The 19,566-nt window shown below is 46.6% G+C and overlaps 1 protein-coding gene across 1 annotated transcript; it reads right to left on the reverse strand.

Annotated features, from left to right (window-relative positions):
* Positions 1-293: 293 nt before the first annotated feature.
* Nr2e1 (nuclear receptor subfamily 2 group E member 1) lies at positions 294-19,182 on the reverse strand. The gene is made up of 9 exons (XM_026389668.2): positions 19,158-19,182; positions 14,416-14,561; positions 10,980-11,067; positions 9,185-9,420; positions 7,720-7,866; positions 5,214-5,310; positions 4,677-4,826; positions 4,320-4,425; positions 294-456 (listed from the first exon to the last, which is right to left on the reverse strand). Exons 1-9 carry the CDS (start codon positions 19,180-19,182, stop codon positions 294-296), a joined length of 1,158 nt encoding a protein of 385 aa, XP_026245453.1.
* Between the last annotated feature and the right edge of the window lie 384 nt (positions 19,183-19,566).

The raw sequence follows: 19,566 nt of genomic DNA on the forward strand, positions 1-19,566 counted from the left end.
GCAGAACAGCTCGGCCTGTGGCAGCCCCCAGTTTTCCCCTCCCAGGGCACAGCAGCTGTGACTTCCTGCCACACAGTCCTCTTGCACCCCCTTTCCTTCCTGGCTGCCCTGCCCTGGTGGAGGCAGCAGGTCTTAGCTACTGGAACTGTTGTGTGTCAGTTGGCATTTTTTTCCTGAAGGCTACACATTCCCAGGTTTCTGCTTCCTGAAGGGTTTGTTAGTTGAGGCTTGTTCTCCACGGGTAGAAGTTCATCTGATACTGTCCCATCCTGAAAAGTGGGTACTTTGAGAGCTTATATATCACTGGATTTGTACATATCTGAAAGCAGTCTTGTAATTGGCACGTTGCCGATGGTTTTTTTGAAAAACACTTCTTCTATGGTTGATGGGCTGATAGAACGTAAAGCTGGCAAAAGCAACAGGAGTTTTCCAAAGCGGCAAGGCTGCGTGGGGTATCTGGAATATGAGAAGCCGTGAGAGCAATGTCAGAGCCCCTTTCAAATGGGAATTAACATCTTGAACCTGAACACACACCATTTCCAGTATAACTCCCTGATGTGGGCCTCTTAAATAACATCCTGCCCCTGCAGGAGAGCCCTGGACAGGTACTACTGTTCCTGTCTTGCAGGTGGACTACTTGAGACACAGAGAAGATTAACGACGCGGCACAAATCACACGGTGACTCTCTCTGCATTAGCAAAGGGGTTGCGTTTTGTTCAGAGAAAGAAGAGTCTTAAGAAACATAATACTAACTTTAAGCCAAATAACAAACTTAACGTTGCCACTGTAGAAAATGACTATGGCGCTGATGACAAAGACAGTAATAGAACTTTCGTTTTCTAGTCCTCAAGTCTCCTTCACAAGGCTACTTCCCTCAAATTAAATGGTTTCTTTTTCTAAGCAATTCTCCAAATTATTATTCAGGCATTATACTTAGTCACTCTCAGGAATAATTCCATCCTTATTACACTGCAAATTAAAGACTAAGTTCTGTTGGGTGGCAGTGCCACCCAACTTTCATGTCAATGAAATTGGCATATAATTAAATATGTGAGAAATTGCTTAACAATTTCCTCTCTTGATGTCCAACATACATCTGTACTCAGATGTGCAAGTTCAATTTCCTGCTGTCTTTAGATGCCTGTAAGCCACCTCCTCACTGCAGCCCCTATACCTCTTTAACCAATAGCTTAAAATCAGATATCAATTCGCTCCACAAGGAGGGGTTCCTCCACTGAAACAAACCACCTAAAAAAAACAAGCTGCAGGGCATGCTGTGTGGCTAAGCCAAGTTCAACCCAATCCACAAGGTGCTGGAAACAGAGATATCAAAATTCTTTTAAAGGAATTTGGTAGCTGTGTTTAATTGCCTGGTATTTCCACCCCGAAGATAGAGTCCAGGGGAGCAACTTTCATTCTTGTCTCTTTTTTTTTTTAAAAAAGATTTTATTTATTTATTTTTTTAGTTCTCAGCAGACACAACATCTTTGTTGGTATGTGGTGCTGAGGATCGAACCCGGGCTGCACGCATGCAAGGCGAGCGCGCTACCACTTGAGCCACATCCCCAGCCCATCATTCTTGTCTCTTAATAAATAAGAGTCTCTCTCTTCAACTGGATACGAGGCATATAATTCATTATGGGTCTCTGAGGACCTCATTTGGCTCTTACACTACCCAGCTTCATGCATGACCACCATGGACAGGGGCCACCAGACCACATTTAAAAATGTGATAGGAAAATAATGAAGTTTATCTACATTAAGACAAAAGAAAACATAAAATACACCATTTTTTCTCCTTGCTGAATATATCTGCCATGCTGAATATATTCTCCCATGTCTCATGTCTTTCTGTCACTTTGGCCACTTTCTCTCGTCAACAGTCCTTCTTCATGCAGAGGGTCTGAGGCAGAGGCTAGTTAGACAAGCTGCACCTTGTCTGCAGCATCCACCCCATAAGCCAACCATTGCCCATGGTAAGAAACCATTGTGGGAAATAATGATGCTCAGAAAGCATGCATTTTTTGTGAATCCATAGACAATTAATTATTGACTTTCTATGAATAGTTTTCCACTTATTTACTCACCCACTTCCTTTATTCTCTATTTGGGAAAAGGCTGGTTGGCGACAGTCAACAAGAATTAATTGTCTATTACATGTGGAGTAATGTACCACCCAGAAACAGTAACAATGTGTGAGAGAGACAAAATCTAACTGCTCAAAACTATTTTTTAGAACATTTATAGCTCTGACTTCATCCATTAGCACAAATAATAAGAAGTTTCTTTTCCCATTTTGAACGTTTTGTGTCTACCACAGAGTTCTGTATTTGAACTTCAGTTATGACATAGTTTTGTGAAATGCCATTTTCTAGCCTTTTCCTGATGTCCTAGATAGAGAAATGATTTACAGAGCTGTAACAATTAGCTCAATTTGCACATTAACTTTTCATTTCAATTTCAGATTTTATTTTCCTAGACAGGAAAGTGCTGGAGGAAAGAAGACTAACTGATTTGAAAGAGCTAAGGAATACAACATCATCATTTATGTCACATGTATGACCCTAGATATTAAGCTATAGCTGTAGCTGTTATCATGAAATAAGAACATCATGCTGAAGCAGAAGTAGTCCTCCTACAGATCATTTCCTTGAGGAGTGGAAAAGATGTAGTGGACTAGTTGTTTCTCTTATATAGAAAGAATGGAATTCTTGTGGAATTCTCCTGGACCACTCTATGGGCAGCTTCTGGTGTGCCAGGCTCCCAGCCCTCCCCCTGGCACACTTCTCTGGCACCTCCCACAACACTGCCACCAGCTTACCGACTGGCTTGCTGCACCCCCTCTTCCCTGCTGAAATCCTTCCACCATTCAAGGACCAACTCATTAGTCAGCTTTTCCAGATTTTCCTCACTCCCTTCCAACTGATCTCTCCAACTTCCCATTTTACTTTTCTCTCCTCTCTGGTGTGAACTGGAGTGACATCTCTGCCCACTGCACATAATGGAAAGGGGCATGTCTTTTGTCTTTCTGGCATCCCACAATGCCCACCTGGAGCCTTGTGCATGGCAAGTTCTCAGCAAAGGCTTGACTGAACCAAAGGCTGAGCATCCCATTCTTAGTTTGGTGCTCTTAATATCCTATCAGCTCTAAATGTCAAAGGTTAGACTTTAATGGGAGAAAAGTGTGCAAATTATGTACTAGTCTTTGTTTTGCTTTTTTCATTTTTGTCATTTTGAACAAACATTGTTACTATAGATATGTTCTGAAATTCAATATGGATTTTAAATTTCAAACTACGGCACTTTACTTTGGAAAAACATATACACATGCACTATCTTTCAACATAGTTTCAATGATATTCCATGTGCAGGTAAACTTTTATTCATTCATCTTTCAAAAGAGGATTTATGATACTAAAAAGGAGATCCTAGCAGAAATGGTGTCACTCCGAACTGATAGAGCTGACTTGGGATTTCTCTGACTGCTCATGTGAGGCAGGCACTGATGGCCTCTACCCATTTCATGTAGTTATTCCCACCACAGTATCTATGGCTGATGTTGAGATGATGGAGGCAGGCCTTCCCAGGTCCCTTTCAAGATCAGTCTAGAGAATAAACAAGAATAGCCAATTCTATTCTATCTCAGATCCACCACAGTCCTGTCTTAGGAAGCTAGAGAGGCTCCAATTGCTCTTGCATCCATTTTGTATCTGAAAATGGAATCAGAAAGTCTACACCTCTTGGTGGGCTTGCCGAGTGCTGTTGAAGAGTTTCTACAAATAGCTAGGGCAGCCTCTACCAGAGGGCCCTAGTTGGCCAGAAGTAACCTGTGGTTGCTAGTAGCCAAAATGACAGATACGCATCACTGAAGCCAAATAGCAGTTATGTTAGGGGTAAAGATGGCTTCTCTAGAAAATTCTCTGGTCCTTCTACTGGGAGTGGCATCTAAGGAAAGGCATCTACCTTTAATCAAGAATGATGTAACCATTATTTAATATACCAACCATAAAACTTTAGACTTGGCTTTTGATCCTTCCCATATCCATTCATGCAAACGTGTTTAACTATCTTGGTTGGTCAACTTGTTCATCCAGGACAGTTGTAATGTTTCTCACAATGCTTTCACTTTGATCACCTAATTTGATTTGCTCTTCTCACCCACCCTGAGAGATGGGTGAGGACATAAATTCTAACTAAATTAACTGGTAGGCAACGGGATAATTAGACACAATGTTTAGATTGGCTTATTCCTGCCTGCTTGCACATTCACAATGGAAGCAATTTTCCTAAGTACATGTTCAAGGCAAACAAGAGTCACCTGGTATGGATGTAGCTGTTGAGAGTTAGCTGAGCCTCATCTTGAAGAGCTGCAATGGCGGCAGCATTCCGGAAACTTCTCAGTTCAGAACCACTGTGTGTAGGAACTAGAAATGAAGACCAGGAAACTATGATAGGCAACACAGGAAATACTGTGGGAATGCACTGCTCTGGAAATGGGTCCCCATCAGGAGAGCATGCAGGTCACCACAGCCATTGAAGATGGGGCCAGCGTAAGTAGATCAATTCTCTTGAAAACATCACCTCTTTTTGTGAAGGTCAGTCTAGACTTTGAGGTGGCTGAATTAATGAGGCGGCAAAACTGGGGAAGAAGAGACAGGGATCTGGGTCTACTTACCAGCTTTGAAAGTGACAATGCATTTCAGACAGGCAAATTCAGTAGCGTCTAACCGGAGCTGTCTAAACCGAGCCACCACCTCTTGTAAAGCCTGTATTTCAGATATGATCTTGTTCAGCTTCTGGGAATCTGTGTTGTCACCATTCATGCCTAGAATAAAAATACGGGATAAATATTCTAATATGAAGGCATTTTCATGATTTAATATTGATTTTTGACAAAATCTTGCATATCAATATCTATTCAATTGTCACTCTAAGATATCTGATTCCATGTAAACTGGCTATATTGTATGAAAGTTAATATAAAATCTTCTCTTGGATGATAACAAACACAGTAATTTGCATTTAAATAACAATGCAAGCAGTCATGAATACAACAAAACAACATTATTTGCATTTAAATATAGATTTATAAATGACAGGTATACTCTATTGTTCAGCAGGAATTTGTTATTCTTTACATGTTGTTCTTTTTTCAGTAATGTATTTTTATGGTAATTTCTACAACAAAGTCATTAAATTGTGCAATTCTTACCAGATACAGCCAGTAGAGTGTTAGCATCAACCGGAATGGCCCATTGTGCTATTCCTAGAACAAACAGTTCTCTCCAAGCATCTTCCAAAAGCATCAGCTGTCATACAATAGATGTATAATATAATATAGTGTGTAATTTATAAATTTATAAACAATTTCAGTATGTAAATTTCCATTATTTAAAAAAGTGTTTTAAATGCCTGTCTTTGGTAATTTTTTTTTCAAATAATCTAGCTTTCCCTTATTTCCCATATTTTCCTTTTTGAAAAGGTGCCTATAGATGTGCACATGCATTTGAGAGTCAGCCATTCCAATTCCTCAAAGTTTGCTTCTCTCAGAAGAGGATTCACCCCTTTTGTCCTTATATCCACCCATTCCTGACCACCTAGAAACTTCTCCAGAGACCCAGGATCTAAGAAATATCACCAGTGCATGGCAGGTGGACTCCCCGGTACAGAAGGCTGTTATTGTGAGGGAGAGGATTCCTGACTAAGCTGACAAGTGTGGGTCCCCATCTTCCTGGAAGGTTGAGGGGGTTGGGTTGGTGAGAGGGGGGAGAGGGAGAGAGAGAAAGAGAGATAGATCACTAATTCCCAAGAGGCATGTGGAAAATCAGGGTATAATTATGTTAATCGGGTTTTGCTGAGTTTACCTCATCTCACTGCCTGATTTTTCCTAGACTCATAAGTGGACAGCATCAAGGTGCTTGTCATTTTCATTCTAATAAAATGCGCTACTGAATATTTAAAATGAAAATCTACCTCCTTTCCCAAATTAATATACTAGATTCCACTTCACTGCAGTTTGCTTAGGGCTAAGTGGCAGACAGTAAGTAAATTCTGTTTGGATTAAAGAGTCTACAAATACTTGTTTTGAGAAAAAAAAATATAGCCAATTTGCACACATACAAACACACACATACACATGAACAGAGCAAATGCGTAGAGCCAACCAGTAAACTTGGTCAAAGATAGGATCTAACAGGCTTGAAAAAAATCTCTAGTTTTGAAAGAAATCTCTCAAAACTCAGCCAATTCTGAATGATTAATATGAAAGAATTTCCTTTTAGGAGCTAAGAATCATGAAGGCTTGCTACCAAAATCACAAACAAATGGAAAGTTTGAATTTTCAAATGTGTTATTTTTAAGTTTTATCATATTAAGTACAGAAAATAATAATTGTAAAGTGCAAGGTAAACCATATGTAATTATGGATATATTTCATGCTAAAAGATAAAATATTTTTAACACATTGTCCAGTCTTTCTTTTGTTTTGTTTTTGGGATGCTGGGGATGGAACTCAGGGCCACTGAGCTACACCTCCAGCTCTGCCCAGTCTTTCTAAAGGAAACATATTTCATAATAAAGCTCACTATTATGCTTTAATTGGGTATAAAATGAAGAGTTAAATCTTTGCCTTTTAGAACTACTTACTAGAACTGGGGGCATAGCTTAGTGGTAGAGCAATAGCCTATAAGATGCCCTGGGTTCATCTCCAGCATGGAGAGGGAAAGAATAAAAAAAAAAAACCTATATATTAGCTTTCTGGGAAATTTGTCATTAATTTCTGTGAATGCATAGGTAATAGTCAACGGCTGTAAATGCCTCAATTTCTTTTCTTTCCCTTAAAGTTAGAAAAATGCTGGCAGGGGCCATTATTGATATTCCTAACAAAATTTCTGGGTTTTGGCACAATGCAATTTTTAGCTGCACATAATTTTCCTGCCTCTGAATGTCATTGTAACCACAGAATTATGCAAAATGCCTATTTGTTTACAAAATGCCTAAAAACACTTAAAGAATCACAAAAGATGCTAGCCTACAGGAAATGTGCAATGTGCTCTTTAATCTCACATGCAGATGAATCAATAGTTAAAATCTTTAAAATCTTAATGGAAAATATAAAGCTGAGAATATGATATGATGAGACTAATTCCAAAAATCTCATGGGTGAATACTCTTACCACCTTCTATTTCTCACAGTTCCAGTGTTCCCAAGAAAACACTATTTTTTCCCAATGGTTTTAAAAAGCATTCACATTTTAAAATTTTAGATTAAATTTGATGTTTCCATTAAACTAAAAAAGCGATAATGTTCTTATAAGTGTTTTTCATAGATCAGATCCAACTTTTCTGAAATAACATAATTGCATTTCTTACTAACAATTCCATAGGCAGATAACTTGAATTTTTAGAAAGATGATGGTAAAAATAAATGGTTTCTTCATTATGCCTAAAAATGCATGCCTATCTTGGTGATTTATCCAGATACTGAGGTATTGTACCTTTTGATATGGTTAAGTACTATTGCTTCCTTCCCAACCCTCTTTCTTTTTTTAAAAATATTTTTTTAGTTGTACTTGGACATAATGCCTTTATTTTATTTATTTTATGTGGTACTGAGGATCGAACCCAGCGCCTCGTTAGATGAGCACTCTACTGCTGAGCCACAACCCCAGTCCCCCAACCCCCTTTCTCACAAGACTTCTGTGTCTTGTTGATCATACCTGGTCTTGCAAAGACAGCGTGGAAAAAGCTGGCACACTCTTAGCCCACTTGATGCTCATAAAAAGAAGCCTGGCAGCTGATTCACATACTGACTCTGTGGCTACTTCATAGAGATACATTGGGGTACCATTCACTTCGTGGGGGTACTAGGAGGGAAAGAGAGACACCTGGACGTGAGGAAACAATAGCTTTGGAAGAAGTGCTACACTTTTGATTTTCTAATTAAAGCAGGGGAGGGGATGGAAAGAAATCTATAGGTTCCCCTTAAATGTACAGTTGCCATAGGTGGGTAAAAAACCACACATATGTATCTACAGAGTTTTGGAAATAATGCTTGTTGAGGAAGGCCCATTTCCACTCTTTGGGGGCTTTTCCCTTCCAGAGGGGTGTCTGGCTTTTCTATCCCCTACAGGAAATTTTCCTTGGGCTGAGCCAAGTGCCAGGCCTGTCTCCCAGTTTAAACAAGATCGGCTTGCATTTGTGTAAATAAAAATAGATATGAAAAAAGTATAAATTAATAGGCATCCCAAACACAAATATGCATATGAGTATTTTTAGAAAGGATTAGTATATTATGGAAATATTTCAATTAGACATCTTAATCATTCACAGAGCATTCCCATTCATAACTGACAACATATTCATAACACTACTTTTCCAAGCTTATTATACACATCAAGGGTAAGAAAGCAATATTAAATATTGTGCATGTGTATGTGCCCAGGTGTTTGGCTTCCCTGCAGTGTGGGGCTGCAGCTGGCCCTCCTCTAGGGAAAATCCTGGGCCCTTCTCCCTCTGGAATGGGAACCTTGGTGAGGTATCCCCTGGAGGCCTGGAAAATAGTCCCTAGGTGGCGCCTTCCCAGGTGGTTCAGGCTGTGGCCCTGCAAGTAGGGGCTCAATCTTGATGTAAATCCTGTGTCTCTTAAGGCAGTAAGGGGAGCAGTAACAGTGCCATCTACACATTTCTCTCTTGCACCACCACTTTGGAGACCCACCACTTTGCCCAAGATAAGAGATCCCAGAGATTGACAACTCGGGAGCCCTTACTCCAGATGAGCCAACTGCTTTTTTCTAAAACAAAAATCTGTTCTTCTGGCCTTTGGGAACACCTAAGGCTGCCCCCCCCCCCCGGGGGGGGGGTTGGACAAGCTCCACTCCACCACCAATCACTGCTGGGGTTTCCAAAAGTTGAAAGTTTTTGGCCTCCACCCCAAACTTGCTGAAAGGGAATTTCTGGGTTATGGTCCTGGTAGTCCACATTTGTAGCCACTCTACACTACATATGTAGGGCGACTCTACACTAAAGTTTGAGAATCTTTGGCTCAGAGGAGAGAGTGAGAAGCCTAAAGGTGAGCACCCAGGAAGTCCTTTGACTGAACTCATCACAATTTGGAAGAACTAGTGAGCCTTACTTCACCCTCTGCTAGGTTCCAGTCTCTTAGGGCCCAGCAAGACCACTGACCTTGGGAGTGGGCTGAGCCAGGCTCACGAGGGTCTGACGCTCTGGAGTGGCGGACACTGCGGCCAGCTCCAGGCTGTGCGGCTCCAGCTGTGTGACCGCGGTGAAGAAGGCGGGAGCTGGCAGAGCAGCAGACGGGAAGTGCGTGGCTGCCCCGTTCTCCTCCTTGTGTCCACGAAAGTAGAGGGCCACCTGTTTGCGAATGGTGGATGTCCGAGGACCCCTCTCGTGCTGCACAGCTACAGAGATGAACAGGCGGACAACACATTCAGGATCAGAGATGCCGCCCACTTGGCTGCTCCGTCATCCCAATGTCACATTAGGGCTGGGAAGTCACCCGAGAGGCGCAGAGAGGGGGGGAGAGGGAATGTGAGCGCAGAAGGCGCTGTGTTAGCGTTTAACTCCTACACTGTATGGATTAGGAAGCTGAGGCCAAGAAGAGGAGCCTGTATCCCAAGGGCCACCATAATACTGTGGCTTTAAGCAAAACTAGAAGTGTTCAGGGCTCATCCTCACCCAGGGGCTAGCAAGTTAACCACAGACTCTTGGGCGGGAGTAGCGAAGTGCCCTAGCCCCCGCCCCCAGCCCCCACGACGGGGAGAGGGAGTGTCACTCACATCTAGGCACAAAGTCTCTGGACAGATATTTCCAGCTCCTCCCCCAAACAACTCCCCCGACCTCCAGACCCACCCCCACAGGAATAGCTTTGGCCTCCAAGGCCCGGAGAGAAAAGGACCCAAGCCCCGGGGACGCTGGGGGATGGGACATGGGAGAGCTCCTCTCCGAGTGCGCTGGAGGAAGGCAGGGGAGATGTGACAATTACCACCAACAGTTTAAACAAACAAATTAATTCAGGGCAATCTTCCGCCCGCCGAGCTTGACAACTTGTCAATACAGAAGTTCAACAGGTTGGACGCTCCCTCCTGCCTCCTGAGCGGCGGAGGAAGGAGCTTTCCCGGATAGGCGCTGTGCCTCAGGCGGCTGCCACCCGCCCAGGCCTCCTCCACCCCGAGGCCCACTCGACACCCTGTCCCTAGATAGTATTCCGCCGTCCCGCCCAGAACCCCCGGTTCACGCCCGGGGCTGGAGGGCCCTCGCCAGGCCACGATGGGGGACTCAGCTTGGACTGCGCTGTATACCCAAGAAGCATCCTGAAGCCCAAGGGGAACTGGGTGTCGGAGGCACCCAAGGCGTCACCCTGCCTCTCCAACCCCTTTTCTCGCTTTGCTGTAGAACCGAGAAAAGGCTCTGGAAAAGCCTTGACCCGCCTAATGGACCTACTGATTTTGGCATCTGTGAATTTGCAAAAAGGAGCTTGAATTTCTGGTTTTCGTGCCTCAATTTCTTCTCCAACCCGCCACCATCTCAGCCACAATCTCCCCCCAAGGAGATTATCTAGACTGAGATTCTGGGGGGAGGAAAACAGTCTTGGGGATGGCCAAAAAAAAAAAAAAAAAAAAAAGCGAAAATTCTAGGACTCAGGCCTGGAAACACTGTGTCTGGAGCTGCGTGAGTTCCCCCCAACGCTGACATTCTGAGGATGCTTTGGGGGGCCAAGTTTCAGATTTGGGCATGGGCCTTGTCCTGGGGAATTGAGTGGGGTGTGTGGGTGACTCGTGAAAAGATGAAGCAGATACAACTGAAAGCCCTGAAAGCCCGAGGCCAATTCCCAGCATCTGGAAAGAAGTGTTGTGTTCAGGAGATGATTTGCATGCATAGGAGTGCCATGTATTATCTGAACATATAATTTACTTACTACTCAATCAACATTAGAAGAATAAAGGGATGTACTGATTACCATCTTTGTTCATGTTGACTTCCAAACACTTCTTCAGCCGACACGCCCTGCACTGGTTCCTGTGTGTCTTGTCTACCGGGCAGCCTCCCTGGAACAGAGCGCAGGAGGTCAGCGGCCCCCGGGGGACTAGAAGCCCCCTCTAGTGCCAGGGCGAGAGGAAAGGCATAGGGACCTCGCCAGACCGCAGACCCCGGGGCAGCAACCGCAGGCTCTCGAAAAGAGACTTGGGCCAGGTATCGAGCTAGGGTTCCCGGGCCCACTGCAAGTGGGTTAGCCCCTGATTCTTTGGATCCACAAGAAGGGTGAAGGGTCAGAAAGCCTGGTTTGCCAGATCCCACAGGGCTGAAAGAAGCCCTCGAAAGGCAGTTTCACCAGTAGCAGAGTGGTTTGTAACGAAGAGACTTTTCAGGACCCAAGACAGCGACTTGGCCCTGAGCTTGGTATGGAGCAGTCTTGCGGGTCAAGATCCACCCTACATCCTCCTCCCTGCTAACTATTCTTTCTGCTTTCAGGTCTCCAGTCTACCTCTTTTGCCACTTTCTGGGTGAGCCCATTTATCTGACAGATAAATCTTTCCCATTCATTCTTCACTGTTCTGTTATCTCACTTTTGCTTTTGTACTTGAGGCCACTCTTATAGCCAGCTTGTTGAGACAGCTCTCAAGTCTTAAAAACTAGCCTCAGTTCAGATTAATGGAAACACAGGCATTCCCAGGGAGTGAGAGAAAAGCCAGAGTGCTTAGGATGGCAAGGCCTTCCTACAAAAGATGAGGGGATGAAGGGAAGAGCCCAAGGTCTGGGGAACATCTAGAAATGTCTACTGTGTAAATACACCCTCCTGTATAAGTACTTGGACTGTCTGACAAAAAGATAATAGGGACAGATAGTATTAGCATAAAAACTGACAAATGGGTAGTTGCCACTTTAGAAATATTTATCCCACATAAGTAAGACAATAAGTGTTTTACCTAGTGCAATTTTCTGGGGGAAAAGTGTTGACCATAAAAAGAGGAAATTTACAGGTTAGGTTTCTTTCAGAATTTATTTAGTGTTAGGTGTAATTACTGAGGGAATATATGCATAGATACATAAAGAGGAATATGTACTTTTAATTTTTTATTTAATATTACTTTTGGTGGTGCTGAGGATCAAATCCAGGACTTTGAGTATGCTAGGCAAGCACTTTACCACTGAGCTACATCCACAGGCTGTGCATAGTTATTTTATTCACAGAAAATATCAAAGAAATTTGGTGCTTTCCTATATTTATATAAGTTGCCATCATTGCATTTGTTGTGGGAAAGAAGAAAATAAAATATATGTCTTTATATTTTGCTTCATATACTCTGAAATAGGAGCAAGTACATTTGCTCCTGAAATATCCCTTAGGGAAAATAACACACTTGAATGTTTAGTTTTATATGATTATACTCCTCCAATTAAAAATATGTTGCTTTGGGCCAGGGGTCTAGCTCAATGGTAGAGTGCATCCTTAGCATGCATGAAACCCTGGGTTCAATCTCCAGCACCAAAAACAAAGCTAAATAAAATAATATGTCTATTTGTTTAAAGTAAAGATGGAGACAGTTCATAAAAATGTCTAAATGTCTTCATTGCTATTAATGACAAATTGAAATTTTATTTACCTAGTCTTAAAATAAAAGAGAGGAAAGAAAAAAAATTAGTTTCTAAGAGTGTTCTTCAGGGCATTTTGGGCCAGTATAATAACTCAATGTAAAGAGATTTAAAGAACTTATTAAATACAATCAAAGGTTTGTCCCCAAATGATATCTTCCCAGTATTCTGATAAATATGCAAATGCAAATTAGAAACCTTTATTAGTACTTAAGTGTGTCTTCACATCAGATAAAATGTATATAGATATCTGAAGGCTGAGAGAAGAAGGAATGAGCGCCTCAGCTCAGCCTCTTTATTCTCTTCGCAAGAAAAGGAACACCAGGCCTGATGAGTCTATTATCCCTCCTGTATAAGTACTTGGATTGAAATCAATATGTGTGGATGGCCACCTCCTTTTAAAATATCAAGCATAACATCTGAGGCTTCCCAATTCTGCATGTTGCACAAAAGTAAAAGATTATCAAAGTAGAAGCCTGTTCAAATCTGAAAACACAGAGTAATCCCAGCCCTGTGGAGCTACTGGGATACAGTCTTATGTCTGTTCATAAGGTGATGTGTCCATAAGGTGAAGCTAGAAACATATACAGATCTCAGTATTCAATTAAACAGGTAACAGGGCTGAAGAGTTGAAAATGACATCCGAATGCAAATATGTTCATGTATTTGCTGCCAATTCAAAGCTATCAGAAATTGATATGAGCAGACATGCCTGCAGAAAAGGAAGTCAGAATAATTCACTAGCATCAGATGGCGTATGCATGTGCTCATGTGTATCATATACATTAATTAGTGAAAGCCTTGTGTCATTTTGGATACCAAAGGATGCCTCCTTACTAATGCCCTCTCAGGGATCTTCCCAGGAATGAAGGCAGAGACTCTGTACTGAGGGTCTGTATGTCTGGCTAAAAAGAGAGCAGAGTGTACTAACAGAAGGTTTGATCTCCTAGGTTGAAATAAGCTTATAACTGAGCTGTAAACTGAGTCAATCAGGGGTTTTAGCTCACGATGTCTGAATGCTTTGGCTCATACTCAGTTCATACCCTGAATGCCCTGTCTCTTGGAGACTAAAACACAATTAGGCACATCTTCTAAGCAGAAAGGGTGGAAGGAGATATGGGAATTTGGGAGGGAGCCCAGTTACACCCTCTTTGAGTCTTCTTCCTCACCCTGCCCTTTTCTGACAAGGCCCTGCTAAAGTAACATGGGTGCTGAAGCCCCATTATCCACTTTCAGAACAGCTCTGCTTCTCCCTAGCTGAAAAGGGATGGCCCATCTCAGAGCACTGCCTCTGTCTTCCAAGTAGCTAAGGCTTAGTAGTGGTGACCTTGACTCATATGCCCATGTGCCTTTACTTCTGCCATCCCAGCCAGTGGTCAGTAGACTGAACCTGGGTGCTGCTAGAAATGGGGGTCAGGTGGGCAGGCAATTTAAGGTAGCCCTTTCTCCTGCTTGATTCTTGTGGTTTAGATTCTAAAGTTCCTTAGGTCTCCTGGGCAGGCTTGTAGCCACTAGGCAAGGGCCTTACCCAGTGTCAAAATCTGTCAGGGGATTAAAAAAAAAAAAAAAGTGTAGGAAGGCTATGAGATTTCAGACTTCCTCTAGAATCTGTCTTCCCTTACCTTATCCGGCCTTTCCAGAGCCAAAGGGCCTCCCAGAGCTGGGGCAGGAAGGAGGGGAGAGGAAGGGAGAGGCCCGGGCCTGGCCTCTCCTCTGCAGCACGGAAACGCAGAGGAGGCCTTGGCACAAAGAAAGGGGAGGTATCAGAGGGGAGCCGGGCAGTGCAGCCCTGGCTAAGGTACCTGGTTTCCAGATTTGCAGACATATGTCCTATTCCTTCGGATACTCCTCTTGAAAAACCCCGAGCAGCCGTCGCAAGCGTAGACCCCGTAGTGTTTCCCCGAGCTGCGGTCACCACACACTTTGCAGGGGATATCTAAAATGCGGCCTGAAATGGCAGGGAAGACAGGGTGTGTGGGGCGGGGGTGGGGGGGGGAGCGGTGAGAGGCAAGAGGGAGAGGAGGGCGGAGAAGAGGGAGGAAAGGGGAGAGGGAGAGAGAGATGCTAAGCAATCTGACCTCTGAAGGGATTAGCATCGAAGCTGCGGTAAAAGCAAATAATGAAGTGATTTTATAGCCAAACTTTTTTTCCTTGAGCAAGTGTCAGTTTCCTACAATGAGCATTATTCATGCACCGCTACATGTATTTGGGTCTCCCCTAATCGCCGAGACCCATTTTGGAATAAAAGATTACAGCAGGCCCGGGCGGCAGCACTGCCCGCCGCTGCCTTTCTGCTCCGCGGAAAGTTTGGCCGCCTCCCTCCTCAGCTCTTGCATTTAACAGAGAAAGTTGTTAGCGCGCGAGGAGACAAACTTGAAATGTAAAAGGGAAAAGAAGAAAAACAAACACGGCTGGAACCAGGGATGGCAGCTGGAAGGCAATCGAGTTTTCTCTGAGCTCTGCCGGGCGGTTGTTATTATTAGGATTATTATTGTGATGCTAATACTCGGATTATTAATGATAATAAGGGTAGTGGTAATTGCCCAACTTTCTCTTTTTACCTATTAAGAAAATGCTTGCTGGAGCGCTTTTGAGAAATTATTATTATTTTTTTAGGATAAAAATTTCAGCGCAAAGTAGAACGGGTCTAGGAAGAGAGGGGAGAGCGACATTAAGTTGTCCCACGATAGCGTGGGACAGCCATCTCTTCTACTCCCCAAGTTCTTTTACCCTAAAAGACGGCCTCCTCTTATTTAGTCCTAAGTGAGTCTTCCTCCGGGTCGTTCTGCCGCTGGCAGAGGCTGATTTTTTTTTTTTAAGGTTCTAATTTCTCTAGGCTGTTTCCCCACCCCCACTGAACTCCTGCTCCAGAGAACTTTACTTGGAATCCCCCCTGAACCTGGGGTGGTCGCGGCCCCTGGGGGAGTTAGGGAGAGGATAATATGCAAAAATTCAGAGAGGGGGGAATTGTTTTCCTCTAAGGTTCAAGAGTCCAACAAGTGCCTGAATCCGTTTATTGGGATTTAGAAATCCTTCCTTCCGTAAAACAAAGGGAGTATTTTTAAAAGTGTTAACACTTTAATAAAATATTACTTAATAACAATTAACTTATTAACACTTGATTTTCCCATCGCTACCCGTCCAAAGGCCTCCTGTCTGGGCCCGGGAGACCTCAGGCCTCTGGGAAACTCGACAGCTGCTCCCAGAGCACTTAGATTGGGGTCGGGAGAGGCCAGAGACCACTCAGCGAGGGGAACTAGGAAGGTGAGGACGCGGCGTGGGGAGGGACCGGGAGGCATCCCAGGTGGAAACTCGCTTGGACTCCAAGGCGTCGGGTCGGGCTTGCACCCGGGGCCGGGGCCTCAGCCTCAGGTGGAGGGGGGAGAGAGGGGGACCGGGCTGTGAGGGGAGGTTGGTAACGACCAGGCTCAGCCCGGGTAATTACAACCCCGCCGCAGCACCTGCCTATAGAGCCACCAGTGACCCGTCAAAAAGAGTAGCATGGGAATTCGGACCGCGACAAAGGACGGTGGGGGGAGGCGCTCGGCGCTGCGGCCACCGCCTAGGCGCCCCCTCTCCCGCAGGGCGGGAGGGGAGGTTGTGCTAGGGGAGGGAGGGGCCGGAGAGAGCCCACGGAGGCCACAGCGGGTCTTGTCCTCAACCCCCTCAGGGAGTCTGTCACTGAGCCCGGAGGAATTCACGGCCGCCCAGGAGCCGGGCCAGCTCTGCTGCATCGCTCTCACTCGGGAAGCTGAAAATTTGGTTTCCGTCTTTTGCCACCACCCTCCTCTGCATATCACACGCGCTCTGGACGCGCTGGAGTCCGTGTTGGGGCCCAGCAATAAAGTCGCCCCAGCTGTCCTCCTCTTCCCCTTGGCACTCTGGATGATGCCAAGATGAGTGTGTGGGAGGAGCAGTGACGGGGTCTTCCCTGCTTCCCATCCAGACCGGAGGCCAAGGACACACTTCCCTGGAGAATCCGATGGGGGTGAAGGGATTGGTGACCCTTCTCTGGCTCCCTGGGCCCGGACTCCCCGTTGGTGGCTACTTGGGCCGCCACCGCTGCAGGCCGGCCTTGCCTTGGGGGCAGACCTCGGTGCCGAGGCTCCTGGGGCAGATTAGAGACAGGAAAATGGGCTGGGGCGGGGCCCAGGAGGGAGGGACGCGAAAATTCCTGGGCATAGCGGGTCTGTGCCTCAGATTCCGCCACCCAGCCACGTTAGGGTGACTTGGGGTCACGAGACACACTGGTTGACCCTGTTGCAAAGCTCCTCTCATTTAGCAAGCCGAGCGAGCTCCGACCTGAGGCGAGCCGGAGTTTCCTCAGGCTGGAAAACCGTTCTTAACTTCCCTCGCCAGGGGGTCCCCTCGGGGCTTTTTGTGTGTCATAATTGCCTAAAGATATATGGCAGCTTCGATTACTGTAATTACCATCAGAGGCTGTTGAAAGAAGTTAGTCTGGGCTGCAGGGGTGACTGGCCAGGGTCTTGTTACCACCCAGGCGGGGCTCCGGGTGACATCGCTCTGCCCTCCAACTGCGCGAAGCCGAGCGAGGCGGGAGATGAAGACCTCCGCAGTCCAGCCCCGTCCTGACCCGGCCTGCTGCGCGCCGACCCCCTCGCCGCCCCCGGCTGGAGGGCCGCAGGTTTCGGGCAGGCTGCAGCCACAGGTCTGAAGTGCGCCTGGGCGCAGCAGCGCTGGGGGCCGGGGCTGCTGTCCTGTCGGCCTAAGCAACCTCAGCAGCGGCGTCCAACTTGAGCCGGGCTTAAGGCTTCCAAGGTCGAATGCAGGCTTGGCAAGTTGGGAAGCTCTCAAGTTTCCCTAATGTGCCCACTCTGCCTTCTCCCACCCCCCAAATCCTGAGGGTCCGCCTGTAATCCAGTCCACAGAGAGGGCTTGCCCACTTCCTGGCCACTGAGCCCTCACCTTTCAAGCCCCCAGTTATCTCTGCACCCCAAGAGGGCAAAAGAGCTCGAGGTTTCTTACTTCCAGGGCGGGAACTGAGGGCCTGTCCCAGGGCGAAGGAGCCAGGAGGCCTGCCCAGGCCCGAAGCTTCGTTTTTTGAAATAGACTTAGAATGCCCCAGGAAAGGCCTCCTTCTGCGCCTCCAGTGAAGGGCAGGCACTCTGGGAACTGGGGCAACAAAAAGGGAGCCCGCCTCACCTCCCGGAGATTCTAACAGCGACAGCAAGGATAGGCCCGAGGGACCCGCCAGTCCTGCGCAAGGGTCGGCTGTGTGTTCCCAGCGAGGCTAAGATCCCTTCTCTTTCTCTCTGCTCTAGCCCGAAATATTCCTCCTTTTCTCTTTTTGTTCACGCTCACTTTGCTCTAATTTTTTTTTAACGGCATTACCCTAATCAAAACAAGTGAACAAAATAAAAACACCACCTACTTCTTGCGGGGGTGGAAGGCAGGGGCGGGAATTGCATCCCTCCTAAGTGGAACTTCATTATCAGTCCTCACAAGTATCTTGGACTCTCCCAACTTTCAGACTCTGGACAATGAGGGCGAGTGAGGGGGGGAGGGGGCGGGAAGGACGCACTGAGCGTCAAAAATGTTATAGGCGAAAACCACACCGGCGGCGGGAGAACTCCGGGATGTGAGGGCTGTGGCAGCCACAGTCCTGTACACTGGAACCCGCAGCCCCCGACCCAGAGAAGGCGGGAACTGAAAAGCCTGGGGGGGAGATCCGAGCCCCGCGGCCGCGCTTTCCCAACGCCGGCGCAGGCCTGCACATTCTCGGGTTCCGCTGGGACTGCACACACAAATGTCCTCACGCTCTCAAGTAGCCCTGCAGTCCCGCAGTGGGGTGGGTACAGGTCAGCTGCGGGTTGGCAGTGGGTGAGACTGGCAGCGGCTAAGGAAGTTTGAGGAAGGAGAGAGCGCGCGGAGGGAGCAGGCCGCGTACTCCTGCCTCTGCTGAGCTTCGGCTCGAAAAGTCCTTGGGATTAGGGATTTGGTTCTCTCTTTGCTAGAGTGGTTCGCCATACTTTAAATTCCCCAGTTATGACCTACGCGGATTTAGGATTAAAGAAAATGTGACTTTTAAATTGTTTCTGCTTCCCAGTTTTGCAGGATTATTTGAAATAGCTAGAAAAGGGGTGCAAAGCATTCCATTCAAAATCCGCTTTGCAGAGAGTTGCTTTTGCGCGCTGGAGCTCCGAGTTTTGAGCGAATGTGTTATTGTGCTGCCGCCTGGAGCTGCGGCCCAGTTCCCGCCCCCGTCGCACCCCTCCCATCCCCAGCACCTGGCGGCTAAATGGAAACAACTCGCTGGACTGGTGGGCTGAGTGGGTCGCAACCTTCCCACCATACCAGAGAGAGGGGGAATCTAGCAATCCAGAAGCAACGAAATTGCTCTCCACTCTCCACGAAACCATCCGACTCACGGTCTACGAGGACCTGGGCCAAAGGGCACTCGCCCGCTGACGTCCCTCTCGGGGGCTCAGGAGCCGCAGCGCACCGAACAGGATCTCCCCGGCCTCCCGCCAGCCCGCCCCAGGCTGCGCGCCTGGGCCCCACCGCGGCGGGGAGAGGTACCCACTTGTTGATCCTGCCGGCTTGCTCATGCTGGCGGTCCCGGGGCGGAGCGGTTGGTGGGCACTGCCGGAGTCCCGGCCGGCAGCGCCCGCCTCGCTGCCGGGCGCCGCAGCTCGCCAGCCGCCCTCCAGCCTGCAAAGCTTCGGGGCCCGACAGGTGGGTATCGGTCGCGCGCGGCGCTGCTCTCCCGGTGCTCAGAATTCGTTCCACAGTGGAAATTTAAGCATCCTTAAGTTTCTTCCCGCCTCTTGCAAAACTGCGGCTGCTGGGATTGCTGCTTAAGATGGACATACACATGGACAGACAGATGGAGAGATGGACAGGAAGGCTGAAGAAGGGAGGACAGTACGAGAAGGGTATTGAAAGACAGATGGAGACACGAAAATGGTCTGCCTATGGAACAAAAAGGGTAA

Source organism: Urocitellus parryii, chromosome 8 (genome assembly GCF_045843805.1).
Source record: "Urocitellus parryii isolate mUroPar1 chromosome 8, mUroPar1.hap1, whole genome shotgun sequence".
NCBI lineage: Eukaryota > Metazoa > Chordata > Mammalia > Rodentia > Sciuridae > Urocitellus > Urocitellus parryii.